General features: G+C 40.6%; 1 protein-coding gene across 7 annotated transcripts in view; it reads right to left on the bottom strand.

The window, feature by feature from the left end:
* The window catches only part of SENP5 (SUMO specific peptidase 5), a 69,067-nt gene extending 43,686 nt beyond the window's left edge, over positions 1-25,381 (bottom strand). For all 7 annotated transcript variants that reach the window (XR_007516699.1, XM_049879673.1, XM_049879692.1 and 4 more), the window contains exons 1-2: positions 25,188-25,381; positions 10,697-12,243 (exon numbers count right to left, since the gene is read on the bottom strand). Coding sequence is in view for 6 of the 7 variants with exons in the window: in XM_049879673.1 (XP_049735630.1) it covers positions 10,697-12,212 (1,516 nt within the window). In the remaining variant the exon portion in view is untranslated. The remainder of the gene's footprint in view (positions 1-10,696; positions 12,244-25,187) is intronic.
* Positions 25,382-27,882: the final 2,501 nt, after the last annotated feature.

Here is a 27,882-nt window from a genome sequence, read left to right as displayed (position 1 = left end):
CTCGCCAGGTGGAACACACAGGAATCTAATCAACTACATCTGTGGAAAGTGACGATGGGAAAGCTCAGTATCATCAGTCAGAACAAGGCCAGGGGCCAACTGTGGAACAGACCACCCATTGCTCATATGCAAGTTCAAGTTGAAAAGAAAATTAGAACAAGTCGATGAAAGCCAAAGTACAACCCTGAGTATATCCTACCTGAATTTAGAGACCATCTCAAGAATAGATTTGATGCTTTGAACACTGATGACCGAAGACCAGAGGAGTTGTGGAATGATATCGAGGACATCATCCATGAAGAAACCAAGGGCTTATTAAAAAGACAATAAAGAAAGAAAAGACCAAAATGGATGCCAGAAGAGACTCTGAAACTTGCTCTTGAATGTCGAGTAGCTAAACCAAAAGGAAGAAATGAGGAAGTAAAAGAATTGAACAGAAGATTTCAAAGAGCAGCTCGAGAAGACAGAGTAAAGTGTCACAATGACATGTGCAAAGAGCTAGAGATAGAAAGCCAAAAGGGAAGAATATGCGCGGCATTTCTCAAGCTGAAAGAACAGAAGAAAGAATTCAAGCCTTGAGTTGCAATAGTGAAACATTCCATTGGGAAAATATTAAGTGATGCAGGAAGCATCAAGATGGAAAGGATACACAGAATCATTATACCAAAAAGAACTGATAGACGTTCAATCATCTCAAGAGGAAGCATATGATCAGGAACCAATGGTACTGAAGGAAGACGTCCAAGCTGCTCTGAAGGCACTGATGAAAAACAAGGCTCCAGGAATTGACAGAATATCAATTGAGATGTTTCAACAAACGGATGCAGCACTGGAGGGGCTGACTCGTCTATGCCAGGAAATTTGGAAACAAGCTACCTGGCCAACTGACTGGAAGAGATTCATATTTATCCCTATTCCCAAGAAAGGTGATTCAACTGAATACAGAAATTATCAAACAATATCATTAATACCACAGGCAAGTAAAATTTTGCTGAAGATCATTCAAAAGCATCTGCAAGAGTGTATCAACAGGGAACTGCCAGAAATTCAGGCCAGATTCAGAAGAGGACGGGGAACCAGGGATATCATTGCTGATGTCAGATGGATCCTGGCTGAAAGCAGGGAATACAAGAAAGATATTGTTTTAATGACTATGCAAAGGCATTCGACTTAACAAATTATGGACAACACGGTGAAGAATGGGAATTCTAAAACACTTAATTATGCTCATGAGGAACGTGCACATAGACCAAGGGGCAGTTGCTTGCACAAAACAAGTGGATACTACACGGTTTAAAGTCAGGAAGGGCATGCATCGGGGTTGTATCCTCTCACCGTACCTATTCCATCTGTATGCTGAGCAAATAACCCAAAAAGCTGAGCTATATGAAGAAGAACAGGGCATCAGGATTGGAGGAAGACTCATTAACAACCTGTGTTATGCGAATCACACAATCTTGCTTGCCGAAAGTGAAGAGGGCTAATGAAGATAAAGACTACAGCCTTCAGTATGCATTACACCTCAACATAAAGAAAACAAAAATCCTCACAACTGGACCAATGAGCAACATCATGACAAACGGAGAAAAGACTGAAGCTGTCAAGGGTTTCATTTTACTTGGATCCACAATCAACACCCATGGAAGCAGCAGTCAAGAAATCAAGAGACGTGTTGCACTGGGCAAACTGGCTGCAAAAGACCTCTTTAAAGTGTTAAAACCAAAGACGTCACCTTGAAGACTAAGGTGTGCTTGACCCAAGCCATGGTGTTTTCAATCGCATCATATGCATGCCAAAGCTGGACAATGAAAAAGGAAGACTGAAGAGGAATTGACACCTTTGAATTATGGTGTTGGCAAATACTGAATATGCCATGGACTGCCAAAAGAACAAACAAATCTGCCTTGGAAGAAATACAACCAGAATGTTCCTTAGAAGCAAGGATGGCGAGACTATGTCTTACATACTTTGGGCATCTTATCAGGAGGGATCAGTTCCTGGAGGACTCATGCTTGGTAAATTAGAGGATCAGAGAAAAAGAGGAAGACTCTCAACAAGACAGATTGATACAGTGGCTGCAACAATGGGCTCAAGCATAACAATCGTAAGGATGGCACAGGACTGGGCAGTGTTTCGTTCTGTAGTACACAGGGTCGCTATGATACGGAACCAACTTGACGGCACCTAACAACAACAGAACATACATTTGCCTATAGTGTTTACTATAGCAAACCTTGCAGTCATCTCAGCATAGACTTGTGTCCACATGGGAAAATAGGCTTAAAAGAACATAAAGAAACCAGACATTTGAGAAACTGCATTTAAGGAACAAATGATATACAAAAATAATGCCCCAATAACACAAAAGATTAAACTTTAGGACCAGCAACTTTGACTGAGACTCCTTTATCAATGGGATACCGACCTCAATTCCAAACCAGTATCATGGGACAAACGTGTTCTTGTTAACAGTGTTATTTCAATTGGTAATATTATGGGAATTTTAAGTTGTGATTTTTTTTCTCTTATCTGTTATTTTTTTTTCCACTTTGTAGATGATAAACACGGATTCCTCATGTAACAGAAAGGCCCCACCAGGATCTTTAAGGAGGACCCTAGATGACAATGTCTCAGTGATGCACGCCTACAGGGCAGTTCTACTCTGTTCTATAAGGTCACTACGAGTCAGGATTGACTTGATGGCAATGGGTTTGGGTTTTTGATATGTTAGATATTATTCCTGTTTTACAAATAGAGATACAGAAGCTTAGGGGAGCTAAGTAGCTTCCTCAAAAACACTTAGCTAGCAAATGGCAGAACTAATATTCTGATTGTAGGCCGTGTGACTACAGAGATTGAGCTGTTAACCATTATGTTATACCACCTCCAAAGCAAGAAATACCTATTACATCTTTTCTCTACAAAAACAACTTGGCTCTTCACTTCACTTTCCTTTTTCAAACCACTAGGCCAAGAATTGGAGTCCCTGGGTAGTTCAAACAGTTAGGCACTCAGCTGCCAACCAAAAGGTTGGTGGTTCAAGTCCATCCAGAGGTACCTCGAAGAAAGGTCTGGTGATCTACTTCTGAGAACTCAGTCACTGAAAACCCTGTGGAGCACAGTTCTACTCTGATACACACGCAGGCATCATGAGCTGGAATAGGCTCGGCAGCAACTGTTTTTGTTGTTGTTGTTGTTTAGCCCAGGAAGAGATTTCATTAAAACGACAGTTATATCCATTACCCTTTACCCACTTACTTTCACCAAACTGATTAACCAAAAAAAGAAAAATACAAAAGGAACAGACAATGCTTCACTCTGAAAGTACTAAAATTTCCATGTGACCCAAGAAACAAAGGATAAAAATGTTGGCAACAAACATTAGAACTCAAATCATATGCATCCTGCAACTATAAAAGGTAACATGCAAAAAAACCCAAGATATTATTGCAGAAGTTAAATTACTCATTCTGTTAAACCAACAGGGTTGGAAAATTTTTCTTAGAGACTATAGACCTGGACCATGATCCATCCAGACTTGGAATGGGGGTTCACTGGGTTATACAACTAAGTAATATAACCACTTGGTTTTCCTCTAACACAATACAGCAAAATCTGCAAAAGCTAGAACCTGTGTAAGGTGAAGACCTGTCAGAGAAGGAAAACTCAAACATTTTCCACTAAGAGAGAGTGACAGAAAAGTGGTAAAATCCTGTCAAAAGTGGAAAACTTGCGAGACCAAGAAAAACAAGGCAGTCCCACTGAGTTCCAGCTCTCACAGGCTTCACTGTACAACATACACCTCAGAAAGGTCCCATCAACAAGAAGGGTATGAAATATCTAAGAATAAACTTAAGGAATATGTGATAAAAAAAAAATATACCTAAGTGAAAAATACTGCAAAATTATACTAAAGTACGTAAGTCAATAAGTAGTTAATTCCTTGTGTTTAGACAGCTAAACTCAATATTGTAATGAACGCAATTTTGTCTAAATTAATCTATAAATGTGAGCAATACCAACAAAAGCCACACTTTTTTAATTGACAAAACAAAATCAAATTTCATAATTTGAGAAATTCCTAAAATTTTTTGAAAAGGATTGAAAGGGAGCAGTGAATCTGGGGTAAGAGAGACAAAACAGAGAAAGGTCTAGTCTTGTCAAATTATAAAATTAACTAATTAATTAAGAACTGGAAACCCTGGTGGCGTAGTGGTTAAGTGCTACAGCTGCTAACCAAAAGGTCAGCAGTTCAAATCCACCAGGTGCTCCTTGAAAACTCCATGGGGCAGTTCTACTCTGTCCTATAGGGTTGCTATGAGTCGGAATCGACTCGACGGCACTGGGTTTGGTTTTTTGGTTCAATTAAGAACTAAGCCAGAATAGTGCTAGCATAGAAAGAGGGGAACCAAAGTCCAGGAAGAGGCCCAATGAGAGGCAGCATTCCATACCCATGGGGGAAAATATGAATTACTCAATAAACACTATTAGAACTACTGGCTAAATCTTTTATTCACAGATGGAATTCATTTTGGTGTAAAGAATGCGGTAGGGAGGACATTCAAATGGCCACTAAAACACATGAAAAGATGCCCAGCATCGTTAGCCATCAGAGGGATGCAAATGAAAACCACAATGAGATACTATTTCTCTCCCACTGACTGGGTTTATTTTTTAGGATGGTTAAGATTTTTAAAAAATGGAAAATAACTAATGTTGGTGAGGATGTGGGGTAATTGGAACCCTTATCCATTTGCTGGTAGGAATGCAAAATGGTACAGCTATTGTGTAAAACAATGTCGTGGTTCCTCAAAAAACTAAAAATAGAACTACCATAAAAAACCCCAAAACTTGTTGCCATCAAGTCAGTTCTGACTCAGCGACACTATGTGACCCAGCAATTCCACTCCTAAGTATATATCAAAAAGACTTGAAAGCAGAGACTCAAAAAGAGACGTGTACGCCAATGTTCACTGCAGCACGATTTACAACAGCCAAAAGGTGGAAACAACCTAAATGTTCATCAAGAGATGAACAGATAAACAAAATGGGGTACATACATACAAGGGAATATTACTCAGCCAGTAGGAGACGTGAAGTCTTGATACATGCTACAGTATGGATGGAGCTTGAAGACATTACGCTGAGCAAAACAAGCCTATCACAAAACGACAAATATTTTATGACCTCACTTACATAAAAAGACAAAGCAAATGTACAGAGCTCAAAGTTTCTTGGTGGTTACCAAGGACAGGAGAGGGGAGGAAAAGTTAATGGAGATGGAAAAATCTCATTAAGGGTAAGGCTGCACAGCTGGTTATTGAACTGCTGTCAATAAGTTGTACACCTGTAAAAAGTTGAACTGGCAAAGTTGTGTGACAGATATATTTACAACAGTGACCAAAAAAAAAAAAAAGCAGCTGCTGAGGTTATTTATGTATAACCAAACACCTCATGGAATTTGGCTCTCTAGTTTGGAGGTTTAGGGTCATGGTTTCATGGGACAACCCAGTTAATCAGCCTAATAATGTTTTTAGTGCTTCTGTTCTACCTCCTATTTCTTTGCATAGTACCTCGGGTCTTAAAAGCTTGCAAGCTGCCATCCAAGGCACAACTGGTTTCTATTCACCTGCAGAAGGACAGTCAGGAATAGGAGGAGGATATGGAATGGTGGCTAATTGTCTCCATGAACAACTGCCTCCTTTGCCATGCGACCAGAAGAACTGGATGGTACCTGGCTACCATTACTGAACATTTTGATCAAAGATTCCATAGAAGAATCCTGATCAAAAGTGGGAAAATGCAGAACAGAATTTCTAATTCTCAAGGGCTCCAAAATTCCTGGAGCCATGGAGGGTGAATGAACCCCTGAAACTATTGCCCTGACATCATCTTTAAACCTTAAACAAAAAATGTCCCCTGAAATCTTAAAACCAAACAATAGTTTAGCTTAACTAGTAAAAAAGGTCTGCCTTGAGCATTATGCTGTTTTAAGATCTATCTATATGAGATCATATTTACAACAGCAACTCAAAAGATTAGATAGGAACCTTAGGAGGTAGTGAGTTTAGTTAACAGGGGAAGAACAACTCAAGAGAAGGAAAGTGAAAATGGTTGCACAACTCAAAGAACGTAATCAATGTCACTAAATTGTACACATGGAAACTGTTGAATTGGTGTATGTTCTGCTGTGTATATTCACAGCATGAATAAGTAAGAAGAATGCAGTAGGGATCCACCTTTACTTTTTTCCAAAAGAGCTAAAGGTAAACTAGAAAAAAAGTTATAAACTTGAAACAAGAATAGCCTTTTTAAGTAGAAGTTCGTGTTGCTTTTTTTTTTCTAATACATGACAATGAACATTTTAAAATAAAGCAGTCTCCCCATAATTCAATGGCTAAAACTTCAAGGAATGTCCTTTTGAACTTTCATGCCCTTATTATGATCATGTATTTCTTAAACACATAAGTGGCATTTTATACTTACTCTTCCTGAGAAGTTGCTTTTTTTTTTTTTTCATTTAGTATATCATGAACATTTTTTTCCCAAGTCAATTCAAAATGATCTGGTAGTTCATTGACGACCACTGAAGTTAATTTTTAGCTCTCTAAATATGTTACAATTAAAATCTTTGCTTACATCCTTGTCCTCTTGTTTCCCTAGGACACATTAGTTAAGTCGAATTTCTGGATCAAATGCCACGCATATCTAAAACTTCTAAAATTTTCATTTGTGACTTCTGCTATATGTAAGATTTTAAAGACATAGTCAAATTTGTATATTTTTATTGCTTTTGGACTATGTTGAAAAATGTCTTATAGATATAAGACTATAAGCATGGTTTCCTGTATTTTTTATAACAGCTTTATTGAGATATAATTCACAAAATTTACCCTCAAAGTGTACAATTCAGTGGTTTTTAGTATATTCAGAGTTGTGCAATCATCACCACCATCTAATTCCAGAACATTTTCCTCACCCCAGAAAGAAACACTGTTAGCAGTCACCCGCCTCTCCCAAGCCCCTGGCAACCACTAATCTACTTTCTGTCTCTATGGATTTGCCTATTCTGGGCATCTCATATCAATAAAATCATAAAATATATGGCCTTTTGTGTCTGGCTTCTTTCACTTAGCATATTAGAATATTTTCAAAGTTTATCCACATTGTAGCACATATCAGTATTTCATTCCTTTTTATGGCCAAATAATATTCCATTGTATGCATATATATTTCATTTATTCATCAGGTGACAGACATTTAGGTTGTTTCCACCTTTTGGCTATTATGAATAATGCTGCTATTCATAATATATTCATGTACACATTTTTGTGTCTGTATTTGTTTCTAGTTAGTTAAATTTTTAAACCATCTGGAATATACTGTGACACAGGAATCTACCTATTCCTTTTCCTTCCAATACAGGAACTAATTATTCCAATTATTTCTCTTTATCCTTAATGTGCTGCAATTTTACTTCACAAAACTTAAGTGTGGGTTTCTGTGTATATTGTATGTTTCAATCTTCATTAAAAGATTAAAGCACTGAGTCTTTCCAATTTGAAGATTCATACCTTTCTTCAGTTCTAGAAAATACCTGTTGTTACTTCTTCAGGACAGTTTCCCTTCCATTATCTCCTGACATAATTGCCAGATGACGGTTAGAACTTCTAGCTCGTCTCTAAAGTGAAGCAAGAACTTAGAACACTTGCAAAGTAATCTGAGTGCACAATCCTTGATTTTCATATTCTCCCTCAAATCTTTTACAGTTTTCTTGCACAAGCATAATTTGGTATTAGTGTTTCAGGTTTTTTTGCAGCAACTCACTACTGTCATTACAAAGCATTTGACTTAGTTTTCAAAGGAGTAACTCTGTTTTTACATTCTTATTTCATCAGTTTATATAATATTTAATGAAACTAAGTAAATTTCCCATAAGTACAATTGGCTCTTGATAAATACACAAATCAACTAAAAGGAGCATAACGTGTAGCTATATTAGAGAAGAGCCAGCCTTCAGCACACCATAGAACTCAACACTGGCTAACGCTGTAGAAGTCAGTTAAAGGAACGTCTACTGTGCTGATGGTCCTATACTGATTGCTGCATTAATCCTGATTACTTGGGTTTAGATGACTTGTTGAATTTGTCTCTTTCATTGTGTTGGCTTTCCTCAGATGTTTGTCTGGAATGGATGTTCCTCATTCTTGCTGCGCATTGCGAATAGTTGAGGGGGGACTGTTCTGTCTCTCCCCACCAATTTCCTGTTCTTAGGATTTCAGTTTGATAGCAGATATCCTCACTGCTGATATGCGACACAAGCAGGTAGATATGCTTTCTTGAGATTCCTCAACTACCCCATTTTCCTGCACTCATCTTCCCTCAGAGCCCTGGTGGTGCAGTGGTTGAGTTCAACTGCTAACCACAAGGTCGGCAGTTTGAATCTACCACCTGCTCCTTGGAAACCATATGGGGCAGCTCTACTCTGTCCAACAGGGTCGCTATGAATCGGAATCGACTCGACGGCAATGGGTAATCTTCCCTCTGCCATTCGGGATCCCCTCCGGAGCTTTCCTCTACTTTTTTTGCCTTGTGGGAGCATCTGTTTCTGACTCACCAAAACTTTTTTTTTTCAGTACAGAGATACATATGTTTTTAATATTTTTAAAAATAATTTCTATGAATTTGGTAGGAATAAGAATAGAGTCTATGTGCTTAATTCATCTGTCTCAACTTGGAACTGCTGGTGGTTACTGACAGATACTCTTTACCAAGTGAAGGAAGTTTTCTTTATTCATAGTTTTCTAAGAGACTTAAACACAAAGGAAACTCGAGTTTTATTAACACGCTATTCAGCGCCTGCTGAGATTCCATCATTTTTCTCCTTTAGCCTGCTAAAATAATGAATTATATCATAGATCACTAAAAGTGAATTCTGTGAAATCTGACTTCCTCAGGTCATGCTAGTTTTACTATACGCCATATCAGTTTATCAGCTATATTTGGAAGGGTTAAACCAAAAAAAAAAAAAACCTATTGCCATCACGTCAATTCTGACTCATAGCGACCCTACAGGACAGAGTAGAACTGCCCCATAGAGTTTCCAAGGAGCGCCTGGTGGATTCGAACTGCCGACCTTTTGGTTAGCAGCCGTAGTTCTTCACCACTACGCCACCAGAGTTTCCTTTGGAAGGGTTACATCTATATAATTCTTGTTTGTGGGTAAATGCTAACTTTCTCAGTTTTAAGCATCCTAGTTCTGCTAGCCTCATAGTAAGTTGAAAAATTTGTCTTTCTATGTTCTAGGGAAGAATTTCTCATACATACGTTATGATTGGGAAAACAAAGTATTCAGAATTGCTTAAACTACCAGGAAGTAGCCCTCCCAACTTCCCAGGAAAAAAGCCATTTATAACAATTTGACATATTCATCTTGATGTGCTGTATACAAATGCACGTGCACAGGTGTAGACATATACTCATCCTGTGCCTGTGTGTATATTTAAATGGCATTCTGTTTTGCAACTTGCTTCTTTTGCTTTGCACAGACATCTTTCAATATCAAAATAAAGATCTAATTTATTCTTTAATGGCTGCACAGTATACCATCACCTGGATATGCCATAATTTACAACTGATTAAAAATACTCATTTTGGTTGTTTCCAGTTTTTTACTACCATAAAGAATACTACAATTAGCGCCCCCATATAAATACACCTGTATTTAGTTATATCTAGAAAAACTCCAAGAAGGGGAATAGGTGAAAGGCTGATACTGTTACATTATCTCCCAAAAATGTTGACACCAAATTACTTGATGTGGTAGATTTTGATAAGATAAGATTTCTTAAAGCATAACATAAGAACTAGAAGCCATAAAGTAAAAGATAAATTTTACTGTGAAAGAACTGAAAATTCCTGTTAACCAAAAAATATAAACAAAGCAGGAGTTTTGAAGGCTTTTACTTTTTGGAAGGGGAAAATGTCAACTCTTCTAACATTTACAATTAATTTAGCATTTTTTTTTAACTAGAATGGCACTAGGTCTGTGAAGGTAGGAATCAGTGTATCCTGTCCATTGCCACTTTCTTAGGAACTAGTACAGTGCCTGAGTGCCTGGTCTATAGGAGCTTCTCATACAGTAAATAAGATATAAATAATCCAAGAGGAAAAAAGGCAAAGGGAAACCATACACAAACAAAACAAAAAAAATGGCCAATAAACACAGAACAGAGATGTTCAAACCTAAAATTGAAAAACACAAATTAAAACAAAGACCTCTTTTGTAATCTGTAAAACTGGCAAAGTTTACCAAGCATAAATTGATTCCAACTTTTTGGAAGGTACTTTAACAATTCTCTTCAAGTTTTCGGTGTGAATAATCTTTCACCAGCAATTCCACTACCCGGAATTTAACTTATAGAAACAATTGTTTAGGTGTGAAGATATCATTTCATTGTACCACTGTTTACAGAAGGAAAAAATCGGAAGCAACGCCAAGTGTCCATCAATGGAGGCTTAATTAAGTTAGTTATAGAACAGCTACAAAATGCAGCGATATAAAAGGCTCCAAGAAGCATGTCTAATTGTTTAAGGGAAATCCACGTGTGGAAGGCAAAGGAAAAGGCACTTCTAGAAAGGACAATGACGGCAAGTGTGGGCTGAGGCTGGGGGAGAATTAAGGGAGAATGCATACCAGAAAGGCAGACTGACAGCTGTTCGTCATCCACTGGAGATCCTTTTTGCCCGTTCTTCCCACCTCCCACTGGGCTTTCTAGTTTGAGTCCACCACCACACATCAGAGGAGCCTCCAGTGGACTTTTACAGTAAGGGTGGTCCAGCAACTTAGAACTAAGAATGTTCTGCTTGAGAGATCCATCCTCCTCCATTTGGTATGAGCTCTCATTTTGCACAGTCTCTTCAGATACAGGCCCATCCACACAACCCACAGGCTTATCTGCCCCTGACACTGACAGCTTTCCTCTGTCATCACCGACGTTACTCGTCTGACTGTCCTGACCCAGAGTCATAATTTCTCTTTCAGTTTCTGAGATGAACATGTTACTAGAGCAATGATCTGGTAAAGGGGCATCATGAATCAGCTCTGTAGGCTCCCACTTAGGAGAGGAAGAGGGTGAGTGGTCCCACGTATATGTGGCACTGCCATTCTGTTGGTCAGGGAATGCTTCACCTAAACTAAGCTCCTTGCCCAAGAAAGGGCTTCCTCTAGTGTGACCATCAGGCACATGAGAGTTCTTTGCCTTCACCACAGCATCGCTGTCCATATCTGGGAAGTATGGCTGATGCCGACAAGAAGAGTCTTTAGGTTCTGTGGAAGGGAACAGGCTGCAGTTGCCACCCTCACAGTTCTCCTTAAAGGTCTCCTGATAGTCTCCGGTGACCTTCTGTACCCAGCTTCGCTGGGATTTTTTCTGTTTACAAACTTTTCTTTTTGTTCTTAAGTGCTGGGATCTGAGAATTCTGTACCGAAATCTAATCATGGACAATTTCTCATACATCATAAGAGGAGATACTTTTATTCTTCTATGTTGGTTAAGTCGGAACTTTTTTGGAATCAGGGGTCCCCCATTTCTGTGGTGCTCCAGTCCTTGGTAGCAGCCATAACAAAAGCGCTTTCTCTTACGGTTACTCAAGGTGACCACAATCGTGCCGCCCTCACCTGGATTCTGGCTCTCCCCATTGAACTTCATGGGGAAGTCAGAAGCGAGTGGATCCGTCCTAGGTCTGTGCCCACAGGCCTGACCTAAAATACTATTTGCTGGTAAATCAGCAACTGCCTGCAAGAGACTTCTCTCTCCACCATATTCATGGTCAGAGTTCTTTGCTAATGACCGCAACTTTTCTGACTGGAGCTCCAGAACGGTCCTTGAGGAGGAAATGAATTGTTTATCACACTTTCGTTTCACTTTAGAGGGAAAAGTGCTAACATTTTGAGCAGCCACATTTAAGCTGGTCTTAGCAAAAAGAGACTCATCCTGGATCCACGTTTTCTGGATTTGACGGGTCTTCTTTCTGAACTGGAAATACCTCAACTGTCTGCTCCAAGTAACTGGCCTTCTCAGCTTAGCTTTCAGAATACAAAAGTGTTGACGAAAGTAGAATTTCTTAAAGCCTCCAAACCCAGTATTCCATTTCTCAGAAAAGGCAAAGTGGATTCCTTTCCTCCATAGAATTTTCCTCTGTTTTTTCATTTTTCTGATGCATAATGAGATCTGGATGCAGCTGTAAAAACGAGAAATAACGGTTACATTTCAATTCTAAAAATAAGGTCATAAAGACATACTCACAGCAATATAAGGCAGGAAATTTTCAAAAGAGCACATATACTTCAATCTAACCTGTTCAGTGTAAAGAAATCCTACCTGATCAAAGTTCTACCCACAATGAAAACGGGGGCTGGCAGAAGACATGGGCACTCTCTAACAAGACTCCATGTGCTGTACCTGCTTCTGACAGAAAGGTGTTTCAAGAATCATTTCCCGGTATGCAGACCGTTTCTGGTAGAATACACAGGGCAAAAGGACTCAGAAGAGAATTTCTAAGTGTTGGCTCTGCGTCTCATTGGCTAAGTAACTTTAAGCAAGTCACCCAAATTCTGTGTTCTCCTTTGTAGGGTGAAAGATAAAGAAGGGAGAGGAGACCAGGTGCCATATAAAACCAATTCCATATCCATTTATTTATAATTTGCCCATGTGAAAACAATTTGTCTCATACAGGCAAATTTTAAAAAGGATGGACAGGTACTTCTTCTCTGCATACTCACCCACAGGTAGACATTCAATAATGGATGTGATATCAGTATTTTAAGAAATGGAGACCAGCCTGCTCTTTGCCAGTCAGTCACAGACTTTCTGAGTGTCTGTGAGGGGACAAGACTCTACTAGATGTTCTCACCTAGTTATAGTCTGGCTCTCAGGTGGATATGAGACAAAAGAACCAACACAAGCACAGACGTATAGACTTCAGGAACACACTGATGGGAAATGGGAGATGGCAATGAATGACAGTCAAAATCAGACATGATTTCCCCTAAGGATTCAACAATATCTCATATTACAGAAGGCTCTTTAGCCTAGAGGGAAATGTATCAGTCACTGTAGGTGGGGTAGAAGAAATATTAGGTTACGAATCACAAAATCGATATTCTAATTTCAGCTTGCTGACAACTAAGAAAAGTTGTATTCTCTTTCTGTGCCTAAGTTTTGTCCTCTGCAAAGAAAAAAAACGGAGGACTGAGCACATATTTACTTTGGTTCTTGTTCCAAATTCTGTTAAAATGACAGGAGTGGGACTTTCAAAAAGACAAAAACCCTCAGGAGCAAAGAATATGAAACAGCAATAAAATTCTGAAAAGAACAGATGAATGTGTGATAACAGACTTAGGCCAAAAGAGCTGAAAGTCTTTGAAGTCAAGAAGCAAGTTATAGGACCTCAGAAAGGCTCAGGGAACTGAAGACAACAAATACCTATGAAGGTCAGGGTGTGGGTGGAACTGAAAAAGGAAGAACTGATTGAATGCCTGAATAAGAAGCAATTAGGACCCTAGAAAATCACTGTACTTAGCTGGTAACCAAAAGGGTGGCAGTTCAAGTCCACCAAAGGTACCTCAAAAGAAAGGCCTGGCAATCTACTTCCAAAAAACCAGCCATAGAAAACAGGACTACTGTAATACACATGGGGTAGCCACGAGGCAGAATCAACTCGACAGCAACTGATAAGCCTCTAGCCGTACCCTGGCAGACAACCAAAGTTTCGCTCTCTGGGGTGGATAAACCTGGACAGTTAGGCACACCATGCACAGCTGAGGGCAGAGGTATGACAGGAGGATAAACGAGATTACATCATGAATTCCCTCCCCAACCCCTTCTCCACTCAGCTCCGAGAACACTGGTGGCTGTTGTTGTTAGCTGCCATTGAGTTGATTCCAACTCATGGTGACCCCACATGTGCAGAGTAGAACTGCTCCACAGGGTTTTCAAGGCTACGATCTTTGGGGAACAGATCACCAGGCCTGTCTTCCAAAGTGCCTCCGAGTGGGTTCGAAGCACCATCCTTGGCTAATAGTCGAGCACTCAACCATTTTCATGACCCAGGGAACCTAGAACACTGGCGGTGGTGGCGTTGGTGCCGTCTAGTCGATCCCAACTCATAGCCACCCTGTGGGACAGAACAGGGTTTCTAAGGCCGTAATCTTTATGGAAGCAGACTGCCACATCTTTCTCCCACAGAGCAGAAGTGAGTTCGAACTGCCAATCTTCTAGTTAGCAGCCAAGCGCTTTAACCACTGTGCAACCAGGGCTCCTACCTCAACATAAAGAAAACAAAAATCCTCTCAACTAGATGAACAAGCAACATCAGGATAACCAAAAACCAAACCTACTATTATCGGGAGAAAATACTGACATCAAGGATTTCATTCTAATTCAATCCACAATCAACGCCCACAGAAGCGGCAGTTAAGAAATCAAACAACGCATTGCATTGGGCAAATATGCTGCAAAAGACCTCTTTAAGAAACCAGAAAACTGGGAGCTCCTAAAAATCAAACACCTATGCTCATCTAAAGACTTCACCAAAAGAGTAAAAAGACCACCTACAGGTTGGGAAAGAATTTTCAGCTATGACATCTCCGACCAGCGCCTGATCTTTAAAATCTATATGATTCTGTTAAAACTCAACCACAAAAAAGACAAACAACCCAATTAAAAATTGGGCAAAAGATATGAACACGCAGTTCACTAAAGAAGATACTCAGGCGGCTAACAGATACATGAGAAAATGCTCTCGCTCATTAGCCATTAGAGAAATGCAAATTAAAACTACGATGAAATTCCATCTCACTCCAACAAAAAAGGCTGGCATTAATCCAAAAAACACAAAATAATAAATGTTGGAGAGGCTGTGGAGAGATTGGAACTCTTACACACTGCTGTGGGAATGTAAAATGGTACAACCACTTTGGAAATCTATCTGGCGTTATCTTAAACAGTTAGAAATAGAACTACCATACAACCCAGAAATCCCACTCCTCGGAATATACCCTAGAGGTACAAGAGCCTTCACACAAACAGATATATGCACATCCATGTTTATTGCAGCTCTGTTTGCAATAGCAAAAAGCTGGAAGCAATCAAGGTGCCCATCAACGGATGAATGGATAAATAAATTATGGTATATTCAAACAATGGAATACTACACATCGATAAAGAACAGTGATGAATCTGTGAAACACTGCATAACTGGAGGAACCTGGAAGGCATTATGCTGAGTGAAATTAGTCAGATGCAAAAGGACAAATATTGTATAAGACCACTATTATAAGATCTTGAGAAATAGTATAAACTGAGAACACATTCTTCTGTGGTTACAAGAGGCGGGAGGGAGGGAGGGAGGGTGGGAGAGGGTTATTTACTGATTAGTTAGTAGATAAGAACTACTTTAGGTGGAGGGAAGGACAATACTCAATACAGGGAAGGTCAGCTCAACTGGACTAGACCAGAAGCAAAGAAGTTTCTTGGATAAACTGAATGCTTTGAAGGCCAGCGGAGCAAGGGCAGGGGTTTGGGGACTATGGCTTAAGGGGACTTCTAAGTTAATTGGCAAAATAAATTCTATTATGAAAACATTCTGTATCCCACTTTGAAGTGTGGCGTCTGGGGTTTTAAATGCTAACAAGCGGCCAACTAAGAGGCATCAATTGGTCTCAACCAACCTGGATCAAAGGAGAATGAAGAACAAGAAGGTCACAAGATAATTAGGAGCCCAAGAGACAGAAAGGGCCAGATGAACTAGAGACTTACGTCATCCTGAGACCAGAAGAACTAGATGGTGCCCGGCCACAACCGATGACTGCCCTGACAGGGAACACAACAGAGAACCCCTGAGGGAGCAGGAGAACAGTGGGATGCAGACCCCAAATTCTCATAAAAAGACCAGACTTAATGGTCTGACTGAGACTAGAAGAATCCCGGCAGTCATGGCCCCCAAACCTTCTGCTGGCCCAGGATATGAACCATTCCCAAAGACAACTCATCAGACATGGAATGGACTGGACAATGGGTTGGAGAGAGATGCTGATGAGGAGTGAGCTACTTATATCAGGTACTTGAGACTGTGTTGGCATCTCCTGTCTGGAGGGGAGATGGGAGGGTAGAGAGGGTTAGAAACTGGCAAAACGGTCACGAAAGGAGAGACAGGAAGGAGGGAGCAGGCTGACTCATTAGGGGGAGAGTAAATGGGAGTATGTTGTCAGGTGTATGTAAGTTTATATGTGAGAGACTGACTTGATTTGTAAATTTTCACTTAAAGCACAATAAAAATTATTTAAAAAAAAAGACTTCTTTAAAGCATTAAAAAGAAAGATGTCACCTCGAGGACTAAGCTGCACCTCACCCAAGCCATGGTATTTTTAATAGTCTCATACACATGAGAAAGCTTGACAATGAGTAAGGAAGACTGAACATGAATTGCTGCATTTTAATTACGGTGCTGGCAAAGAATACTGAATATATCATGGACTGCCAGAAGAATGAACCAACCTGCCTTGGACGAAGTACAGCCAGAATGCTCGTTAGAAGCAAGAATGGAGAGACTTCATCTCATATACTTTGTACATGTTATCAGGAGGGACCAACCCCTGAAGAAGTACATTATGCTTGGTAAAGTAGAGGGTCAGTGAAAAAGAGGAAGACCTTCAATGAGATGGACTGACACAGTGGCTGCAACAATGGGCTCAAACACAGCAACAACCGTGGGGATGGTGCAGGACCGGGCAATGTTTCATCCTGTCGTACACAGGGTTGCTGTGAGTCAGAACTGACTCTACAGTACCTAATAACAAGAATAAGCATGTGCTCAGAGCTTCCAGCCAGCTTTTCAGTTGCCATTCTTAAATATGGGTGGACACATCAAGCAGTATCGGACATTGGGAAATGAAACGTAGAGACCAAAATAAACAGAAAAGAAACTTTAAAAAAAAAAAGGGAGATTACATGTAGGGATGAAAATGTTGAAAAATTATCAATATCCTGAAAGAGATGAGGCACTGAATTCATGAAAAATAGGATGATATAAGAAAGGAACATGAAAAGAAAAAAACAACTCTTGTAAATTAAAAAGAATAGCAGAAAATAAAAGACTTCAAGAAAATCAAATTAAGGAAATCACCCAAAAATGGAGAACCCAAAAAACAAGTAACAGACAATCAAAAAGGGGTAAGATAACCAGTCTGAGTAGTCTAACAACCAAAAATAGAGGAGTTCTGAAAGTACAGAGAAAATAGAAGACACCTTTAAGAAATACTTCTAGAAAAATTCCAAGAGTTAAAGGGTGGAAATTTCCATAGTAAAAGAGCTCACACTCAATGGCCAGCACAACAGATGGAAAAACAGACCTTAACTCCAGCTCATTATCAGGAAATTTTAGCCTAACAGGGACAAACAGAAGATACTACAAGTTCCAAGATAGAAATACCAGGTCATACAACAAAGGATCAAGAATCACAAAAGCTTCCACCTTGTCAACAGCACACAATGGAAGCTACAAAATTCTAGGGGAAAGTCATTTCAAAGCAAACTAACATTTAAGTATGAAGGAATAATTAAGAGGTTCTCAGAAATGCACGATCTCAAAGAAAACGTATTTCCCATGCAACGTTACTGAGGAAACTACTGGAGCACACGTTCCACCAAGATACAGTAATAAACCAAGATGGCGATAAGGATAAAGCAGGAGATTCAACACAGGAGAAAGGCAAACGGAATCTCCTCTGGATGATGATGGAGGTTTCAGAATGTCAACAGCCAATCTACATGAGAACAAGTCAGAGGCTCTAAAAGAAATGTAACCAAGCAGTTGAAACTGACAGAATATTTGATACATCAGAATATATTGAAAGGAGATTTAGTCAAAGGGCCAATAATCACAGATGGATGATAACAGCAACTTAGAAACTGTTTTAACAAAATTACTATACAATAATGACCTCCAAAAAAAGGACAAAGTTGTACAGTAAGAAAAGGTAATGTTTTTTAATAAATTTAATCATGGTATAATCATGTCATAAAAAAGTAATCATGGAATAAAAAGCTAATATGTCTTAGCTTTGAATAGTATAAAAAAATACATAGTCATAAAAATGTTAACACTGAACAACTGATCTATTCAAAATCACAATATAAGTACATTGGAAGGATTCGATGGAAGGGAAGGCTATAAATGTATACGGGGGAAGGGCTGTAAATGAGAGCTAACATCTCATTTTCCATAACTGGAACCATAATCAATAGATGACGTGACACAGAGCTAAACACCAAAGCAATTACAGCTAAAAAAGTTCAAAGTGGTTATCTCTAAGAGGAAATTGGGGACAGGAGATCTGCATTTTTGTTTTTAATAAACCTTGCAGAATTGACTGTAAACTATGTGCATGTTACTGATTTTTAAAAAATGAAAATATGTATGGAAATTATATAAAAATAAAAACCAGACCTGTTGCCACCGAGTCAAGTCCGGCTCATAACGATGCTACAGACACTGCAGAACTGTCCCACAGGGCTTCCAAGGAGCACCTGGTGGATTTGAACTGCCGACCTTTTGGCTAGCAGCTATAGCTCTTAACCACTGCCCTACCAGGGCTCCTGGAAATTAAATTAAATAATTAAATTATTAAATTAAACAGTGGGAGAAAATGTGGATGGAAAAGGACTCCATAACCAGGAAAAGTTGAAGGTTTAAAAAGAAAAAGAAGAAGAAACTACCAGCTAAAGTCCCTAAAGTGGGAAGAGAAAAGACCTAGAGCACAAGTGAAAGGACTGACCTCAGACAGAAGGGTCATCCATTCTACTTAAGTCTGGTGGCTTCTATCTGGTCTGTGAAGTAGGAAGCCAAGTCTTCCGCTGAAAATGAAATCTTTGTGGCGAAGAGGAGTCGGGTAGAGAGGTTTTAGTCATTCTGAAAATTGACAGAGCAGGGTGTCTAGGTAAACCCAACAGGATCATCAATGTACCTAAAACTGACCTGAGGCTAAACATGCCAACATTTATTTTATGTTTTATTTTGTTTTTTAAATAACAAATCAGATGAAATAGCTGTTATGACAGCACTGCTGAGTGGCTTTAAGCTGTCCATCTGCCAGTATGGTGTGGAGAGGCTAAGGGATAGCCTCAGTAAAACTGTAACAGTAAAATATCATTATTTAATTCATACAAGATGCCAGCATATTGGTCATTTCTATGAGAATGACCTGCTGACACAGACATCTGTGCTGGCAACAAATAAGGAGCCCTGGTGAATGTTAAGCGAAGATTGATTAAAATTAAAAGCAATCTCCACATGCGGTCCCTCTGTATTTCTGCCCCTGTACTCCTGGCCATGCTGTTGCGTTCATGTTCACCAAATACCAACATTCCTTTAAAGATAAAAAAACACACACACAAGGGAAAGAGAAATGAGCTTTCAACTCCTGTTCAATACTTGCTAACCATTAAATAGCCCCTAGCATAGCCAGTCCTTAAAGGGTCTAATATTTGGGTGATAGTTTACAGCATAGCCAGTACACAGGTTAAGTCAAGCATCACTATAAAAAAGTTCTTTCTCCTAGAGGTGATAAGGTACTGATGAGAATTGCTGTTGTGTTGGGCAAGGTTAACCACCCAGAAAAAGGAGACAGAATGAATGGTTTGTAGCAGGAAATCAGACTTAAAAATAAATATCGCCTACTGGCATCATGGTGGTATAAACAATTAACACACTAACAGAAGGTTGGAGGTTTGAGTTTACCCAGGGGTGCCATGGAAGAAAGACCCGGTGATCTACTTCTAAAAGTTAGCCACTGAAGACCCCACGCAGTCGTCAGTCATCAAAGAGGTGCAAATCAAAACCACAATGGGATACCATTTCACTCCCACTAGGCTGGCTAATTAAAAAAAAAGAAAAACACAGAAAAGAACAAATGCTGGCAAGGATGTGGGGAAATTGGAACCCTTATCCATTGATGGTAAATACAAAATGGTACCACCATTGTGGAAAACAGTGTGATGGTTCATCAAAAAACTAAAAATAAAGACAACTCATCAGACATGGAAGGGACTGGACAGTGGGTAGGAGAGAGATGCTGATCAAGAGTGAGCTATTTGTATCAGGTGGACACTTGAGACTGTGTTGGCAACTCCTGTCTGGAGGGGGGATGGGAGGATAGAGAGAGTTGGAAGCTGGCAAAATTGTCACGAAAGGAGAGACTGGAAGGGCTGACTCATTAGGGGGAGAGCAAGTGGGAGTATGGAGTAAGGTATATATAAACTTATATGTGACAGTCTGACTTGATTTCTAAACGTTCACTTGAAGCTCAATAAAAGTTAAAAAAAAAAAAAAAATAGAACCACCCTATGACCCAGCAATTCCACTACTAGGTATATACCAAAAAGACCTGAATGCAGCCACACAAACAGACATATGTATGCCAATGTTCACTGCAGCATTATTCACAACAGTCAAAAGATGGAAACAACCTAAATGCCTATCAGCGGATGAATGGATAAACAAAATGTGCTATGTACATACAATGGAGTACTACTTAGCCAGTAGAGAAATGAAGTCTTGATACATGATACAACATGGAGAGAGCCTGAAGACATTATGCTGAGTGAAGTTAAGTCAACCACTAAAGGACAAGTATTGTATAACTTCACTTATATAAAAAGGTAACAGGCAAATGTATAGAGACCAAAGTGTATTAGTGGTTACCAGGGATGAGAGGAGGGGGAGAGGAGGAGTTATGACTTATGAAACATGAAACACTGAGTTTATGTTTATGGTGATGGGAAAGCCACACTGATTAGGAATGCCTGCACAGCCAATTAAGGTAATTGAGACATCAATAAATTGTACACGTGTAAAAAGTTTAATCGGCAAATGTTGTATGATACATATTTTTATGACAACAACAATAAAAAAAAAAAAAAGGGCAGCTGCTGAGGCTACTTATTACAAACAAATACCTCATGGGATTTGGTTTCTTGGTTTGGAGGTTTAGGGTCATAGCTCTGTGAGACATTCCAGTTAATTGGCCTAATATTGTGTTTAATGCTTCTGTTCTACCTCCTAGTTTGTTGCATAGTGCCTGGGGTCTTAAAAGCTTGCAAGCAGCCATCCAAGGTACAATTGATCTCTATTCACCTGGAGCAACAGAGGGAGAAGGAGAATCAAGAATAAAGGAGGGAATGGAATGTGAGGCTAACTGCCTCCATGAACAACTGCTCCTTTGCCACAAGACCAGAACTGGAAGGTGTCCAGTTACCACTACTGAACTTTTAGATCAAAAAGTCTATGGAAGAATATCCTGATCAAGGGGGGGAAATGGAGAACAGAATTTCAAATTCTCACGGAATTCAGACTTTCTGGAGCCACAGAGGCTGGATGAACCCCTGAAACTATTACCCTGAAATAATCCTTAGACCTTAAACCAAAAAATCTCCTGAAGTCTTCTTAAAACAATAATTTAACTTAACTGGTAAAGAACATGTGCCTTGAGCATCATGCTCTGTTAAGATCTATCCTTATGTGGAATCAAAATGACAACAGCATCTTGAAAGGTTACATAGGCAGCTTGGGAGGCAGTGAGTTTATGTTAATGGTAGATGAACAAATCAGAAAAGGAGAGTGAGAATGGCTATACAACCTTGAAGGATATAATCAATATCACTGAATTGTACACACAGAAACTCTTGAATTGGTGTGTGTTTTGCTGTGTATGTTTTCAACAACAACAAGAATAAAATAATTTAAAAAAAGAAAAGTAAACCCTATGGAGCACAGTTCTATTCTGACACATATGGGGTCACCATGAGTCAGAATCAACTACTGGTTTTTTTAACTGGCATCAGAGGCCATGAAGGAACCAGAGAAAAGGTTAAAGACTGAGACTGTAGATCTGTCCACTTATGTTACTTATTGGTGATACTTTTATCATGTTCAGACATCAGATAGAGTAAATTAAGTGTCCAATTTGGATCCTTATAGGTGCTTACAGATACAGAAGACTGCCTCAAGGACCAGCAAGTGACTTCTGGACTCCACTTTTCACTGGGTCTTCAAGTTGTTACTCCCCCTCATCCCTTACCTCTGCCTTTGTTTCAAAGTTAAATCTGTAATATCAACGCAGGCTGAAGTTGTGGCCTGGATTCATACCTATCCTTCCTAAACACCTCTACTTAAAAAGTTTGCTTGTCAAAATCTGAAATGGAACAACAATTTTAAAACATCAGAATTAAAATATTTCAGACACAAAAAAATAAAAAATTTACATACCCAACTGCTTGGATTTTCTTCTCAGACACAGACCAGATGTCTTAACTCACAGACTACCTATCTGTTGATATGGCATTTTTAATCAGTGAATTCAGAATGCCCTTTTAACAGGCTATAAACAGGGTTGTTTTTTGAGAGAAAATCATTCAACCTCTTCCTTTAGAGGATCTGTGATGTAGGGTCCATTTCTGGCTCACTACTAACACAGAGTGGGAATTGCTGAAGCAATGGGTAAGGCTCTCAAAGAATAATTTGAGAATGAAAATATTTCCCTAAAGAGAAGGCTCAACTCTGCCTGATGGCCTACTTACCCTAATAATTCTGAAAACACTATAAAAAAAGGCAGCCACAAACGTTTCAATACATGTTACCACCTTATCAGCTGATCCTTTCTAGGTGTCTACCAAACTCTTTCAATCAATGGTATGGTACAACTTAACCAAGAAGAGAAAAAGGGGCTAAAAATTAAAGGACAGGCTTACAGCAAATGCTGAGAGCTTCTAGGTAAATCAGGCGTTCATAAAGCAATCAGAGAAACAGCCCAGAAGTTCTCAAACTGAGCTGTATTGAGGAAACTGGCTAGTGATACAAAGTATGGGGTCATCCGAACCAGGATGGAGAGGGGAAAAAACCTATGTATGGTGCATGGTTTATGACAAGCCAGAACAAAAGTAAAATATCTTAAATTGGAATTTTTCCACGTTTTTTTTTAAGGTTTCGCATAAAAGCCGATCCAAAAACTTGTTGACAAAGTAATAAAAATCTTTATATAATTCTGCCAACAAGTAAGCCTAAGCAACGTTTAGTCAGAAATTGTAATGTAATATCTACTACTTTCACCAAAGAGCATTAAAAAATCTAACTGCATAGAAAACTATAAAAACAGAATTACACAGAGGTACTTATAGAACATTTTTTTTTCCCCTTATGGCCTCAAGGCATTACAAAACCTGCAATAGTACCACCGATTCAAGTAGAACTATTTGTTAAGGAAAGAAAAAGAAGAAAAAAATTATGAAGGCACAAAAGGCAGCAAACCAGCTGGGTATGACACTTCATCTCTGTGAGCATGTTTATTAACTAAAACGTGAAACCTAATCTACATCTGTGTTCTCAAACAAAGAGTATTACCTGAGAAGCTTTTTAAAACAAATACCCAGTTCCCACTTCAGATCCACTGAGTCCAGGCATATGGGGTTTTGTTTTATAATCCTCAAGGTCTTTTCCGTATCCACGAATGACAATACCAAGTTGACAATTTTGCGCCAAGGAGCTGAGATTACACTCAACTGTATGCTGCACAGCAGCCGCCATCATCCCCACTGAGGGAAGGAAAGCACCCTTCATTTGCCTGACAAAGTAACTGTCAGCGCAGGTGCTACTCACTCGAGTCACAGATGGCATCTCCTGTCCCTCCTCCCAAAACACATCTCTAACTTGGTGTCCACTCAATACATGAGGTGGCCCGGAGTCAGAATCGACTCGATGGCAACTAACAACAACAACAAACTACACAGCGGTGGATATTCTTTTTTAGGAGATGGGTGTCTCCTCAAATTAACTTACAACTGTAACATCCAGTCGCTCAAAAGATTCAAGTTCCTGTATTTATTCTCTGTACCATTTAATGAACAGGAAATCTTTGAGAGGCAGAGTGAGAGGTCCTCAGATACATGTGCAGAGGATTCCTTCTAAAAGTGGGTCAAGGTTTAAACGAAGCACCTCCCCCAGCTTTCCTCCCTGAAAGGCGAGCTGGGTAGAACCTGTCTTGCCTAACGGGCAGATCTGATTTGGGTCATCTTTCATTACCAATAATGTTTGATCAAGAAGCATAAGACATCGGGGTGACTGGGAAAATCTAGTTTCTTCCTGATGCTGCTCACCCCGAAGCACAGACTGCAGCTAGCTTTCTGACCACACAAGATCCTGGCCTCTGTTCTGGCACCCCTCCATGCCAAGCCTAATTATTCTGGGCAAGAGGCAAAAAAAAAAAAAAAAAACCCACATAATTTACAGCCTACTGTTGAGTGTCCTGGATGCTCTTAAACTTACTTTAACTAGATTCTCAAAACATTCCGTGACTAACATTCTGCGTTCTTCATTTCACCTAACTCTCCCAACCAACTCATCTAGGTATAGGAAAGCCTACACAAAGAAGCCACTTTGCCAGCGGTTAAGAAGGCAGAAGTGTCTAGCACGCGATTAAACCACTAGCAAAGGGCAGGCTGGAATCCAGTTCTTCGGACTCGAAGTGCGGAACTCTTCTCATCTTCCACATTCCCTCGGCACCACCCCCAGGTGCGGTGGGGGCGGGGGACACGGTGGAACGGAGATCGGTACCGCCTCGCACACACGGAAAAGAAAGAACGGCTTGAACAATCAGCCCAATGCTCAATTGTGCCATGTCCTTTCACTAGCAAAGGTTCCCAGGAGTAAGGGGGAAGGAACCAAAAGCAGAAAGGAGCTGGAAGTGTTGGAACAAACAAAAACCCTTGACTTCCAAGACGGCAGGAGCTGGAGGACTTCTAACTCTAAAGCTTCCTCTCACAGCTTTCCCCGGCTTCTGGGGGAGCGCCTGAGGGTCGCTAGCTCCCTGCGTCCCTGTGTCGTAGAGCTCGGACTGGAGAAAAGGAGGAGAGGGTAGCGGTCCCTCGGGACGAGCTCCCTCCCCGAGCCCAAAAATGCACGTCAGTCCGCGGGGAGAAATCCGCTGCCTCCGCTCCGTAGGGGGAGGGCAGTGCTAGAGGCCTCCGGGCCGGGGTGCTGAGCTGGCGGCCACTGGCGCGGGAACGGCCGGCCAGCCCGGTCAGTCGCTCGGTCCGTGAGCCACTCGGCCGATTTGACCCCGCGCTCCGGCTTACCTACATCCCTCGCTCCCGGCCACTGCCCCGCCGCAGGACCTGACACTGCGGCAGCTCGGACTCCGGCCCCGCCTTCACCAGCTCTCGGGGAAACCCCGCCAGCGAGGTGGTGTCCGGCCTGCTCACAGCGGCCACGGCCGCCGAGCTTCCTTTGCAGCCGCTGCCGCGACGCCGGCGCCCACTTAAAACGTCACCTTCTTCCGTGCTCTTCCGCCCGCAGCCCCGCCCGCGCCTTGTGCAGGGGGCGGAGGGGAAAGCGAGCGACAGGCCTGGCGCTGGGGGCGGGGCTCCGCCGACACTCCGCTTCCGGTGGCTCGCGCTTCGGCGACTCCCGGCCCCGGGAAGGCGCTCCTGGCGTCGCCAACAGACTCATCCCGGTCCCCTCGGCGCGCCCTCTGCCGGACGCGCAAGGAATGGAAGAAACCGTGCTGTAGGCACCGCAGTGGCTCTACAGAGCTGTTTTTAGATTTCCGTTCAGCTTCCTGTTCAAGTTTTTACCTCAGAAGGACTAAGTCAAACTACAGCTATTATGTGGCCCCTCCCTCCACTAATCCCTTTTGCGAGAAGCAAACGATCACATTCCTGCTTCGGACTGTATTTTCAGGCCCGGCCCAGGCTTCTCTTTGGTTCCCCCAGTGTCGATCTTGCTTTTGTAATTTCTTTCTTTCTTTGTGCCCCACCCCACCTCAACTGTGAGTACTTGCCAAGGAGGGCAGGGCCTGGTCTTCTTCGTGGTCGTAGCCCCAGCACCATATATGGACAGGCCTGCAAGTGTTTAGGACATCGGTGCAGTAAATCTGTTACCCTTTCTAATGAGAGAGAACGTGACTTCCGCCAGTGGATAGCTAAACGTTACATGTGGAAGCCCTATACATGCAACAAACATTTTTTGAATAAAAACTGAGGTAGTATTGTAATATCTCAGCCTAATTGTGGGGAAAGAGACATAGACGCATAACCAATATCCTGACAGAAAATATAATAACAGATTTACGAGGGAAGGTGAATTCAGTTTTGGACATATTTCAAATAAATAGAAATGGGAGGAGCCGGGTGGCCCAAATGGTTTGGCTCTGCATGAGAAGCACCTGGCTATCTGCTGAGCTAAAGATTACAGCCAAGAAAACCCTATGGGGCAGTTCTGCTCTGTCACCGAGGGTAGCTCTGAGTTGAAATCGACTCCAGGACACCTAACAACAACAGCCGAGATGAATACAATAGAATACCAAGGGTGCGGTGCTAGAAGCCTTGTGAGCCAGGTGCAGGCGATAAGGGTGTGCCTTGACTGCAGAGAAGCTAGAAACAATAATAAAACCAACTACAAGGTTGTCTGCTTTTAATTATCCCCATGCATCAGAAAATTCTAAGCAATGTCAGTATAAAATACCCCTTCCCAAACATGTTTTCCTTTGTTCTAAGTAACTGCTGCAGTTACTACTGAGTTTTAATAATATGTATGTTAGCTTCACACTGGCACATTTCCTCAGTTTAAAAGTCAATCTTCTGAGATTTCTGCCTTAAGATTTCTGCCAAAATGGAGTAACAGGGACTAGATTTATACCCTGTCGGCAACCCCCTCCCCGCCGGCCAAAAAAAAAAAAAAAAAACCACAATGTATGAAACAACAGTTTTCAAGAAATTTGAACATCAGACAAAGAAAAGTGATACCTGAGACCCAGGAAATAAATGCAGTGATTCCCCTAACACCCTAGTACTGCCTGGGATGAGTTTCCAGGATCAGAGAAGCCAGGAGGAGGCTAGGCTGGTGGTGTGCCTGATTTGGGGAAGAAGCTGGGAGTCTGGGAAGGCAAAAAGCAGCCAGAGTTTACAGAAGAGTCCCAGGGAGACAGCTGCACAAAGAGAATACTCTAGCTAAATATTTTCTCCTCATCTTTGGTTTTCAGCAGTTTGACTACTTTGCACCCTAAGGTGGTTTTCTATTTATCTGACTTGGATTTCCTTGAACTTCTTTAGTTTGTGGGTTAATGTCTTTCATCAATTTTGAAAAATCCTCAGTCATTACTTCTTCAAATATTACTTTTGCTCCATTTTCTATCTCCCTCTCTTCTAGGACTTCAATTACATTTGGATTATTTGACCTCGTCTGCCACTTTGTACACCTTTTTTTCTTCCTGCTCCTGTTTAAATATTTTTTATTGACTAGTCTTTTAGTTTATTACCTCTATCTTCTACCATCTCTAATCTGCTGTCAAACCCATCCAATGAGTTCATTTTAAATATTGTATTTTGAGCTTTAGAATTTCACTTTTTTATAAATTCTTTTTACAGATTCCAGTTATCTGTTGAAAGTTTTCACCTTTTCATCCATCTTGTTCATTTTCCCTCTATCTTATTTATCAGTTTTTTTTTTTAAATCCTTGTCTTCTAACTTCAACATTTTGATCATTTGTTGATCTCTTTCTGTTGTTCATTTTTTGCCTTGGCTATCAGTCACATTTTCCTGCCTCTTCACATATTTAGTAGTGTTTTACTGTGTGCCACGCAGTTGTATAATGTTTTATAGTGAACCAGGAGATTTTAATATAATTATTAACTAATACATAATATTTAACTGTTTAACAAGGTAAAAGAGGACATGAAGGAATAGAGAAGTAGCAACTGTAGGATGCAGCTACTACCTCTAGGACATAGGTAGTATATAAAAACCACCAAAGCAAACCCGTTGCCATCGAGT

Source organism: Elephas maximus, chromosome 1, assembly GCF_024166365.1.
Source record: "Elephas maximus indicus isolate mEleMax1 chromosome 1, mEleMax1 primary haplotype, whole genome shotgun sequence".
In the NCBI taxonomy this organism is placed as follows: Eukaryota; Metazoa; Chordata; class Mammalia; order Proboscidea; family Elephantidae; genus Elephas; species Elephas maximus.
Note: the sequence above shows the minus strand (reverse complement) of the source record. Positions and strands in the feature narration are given on the sequence as shown.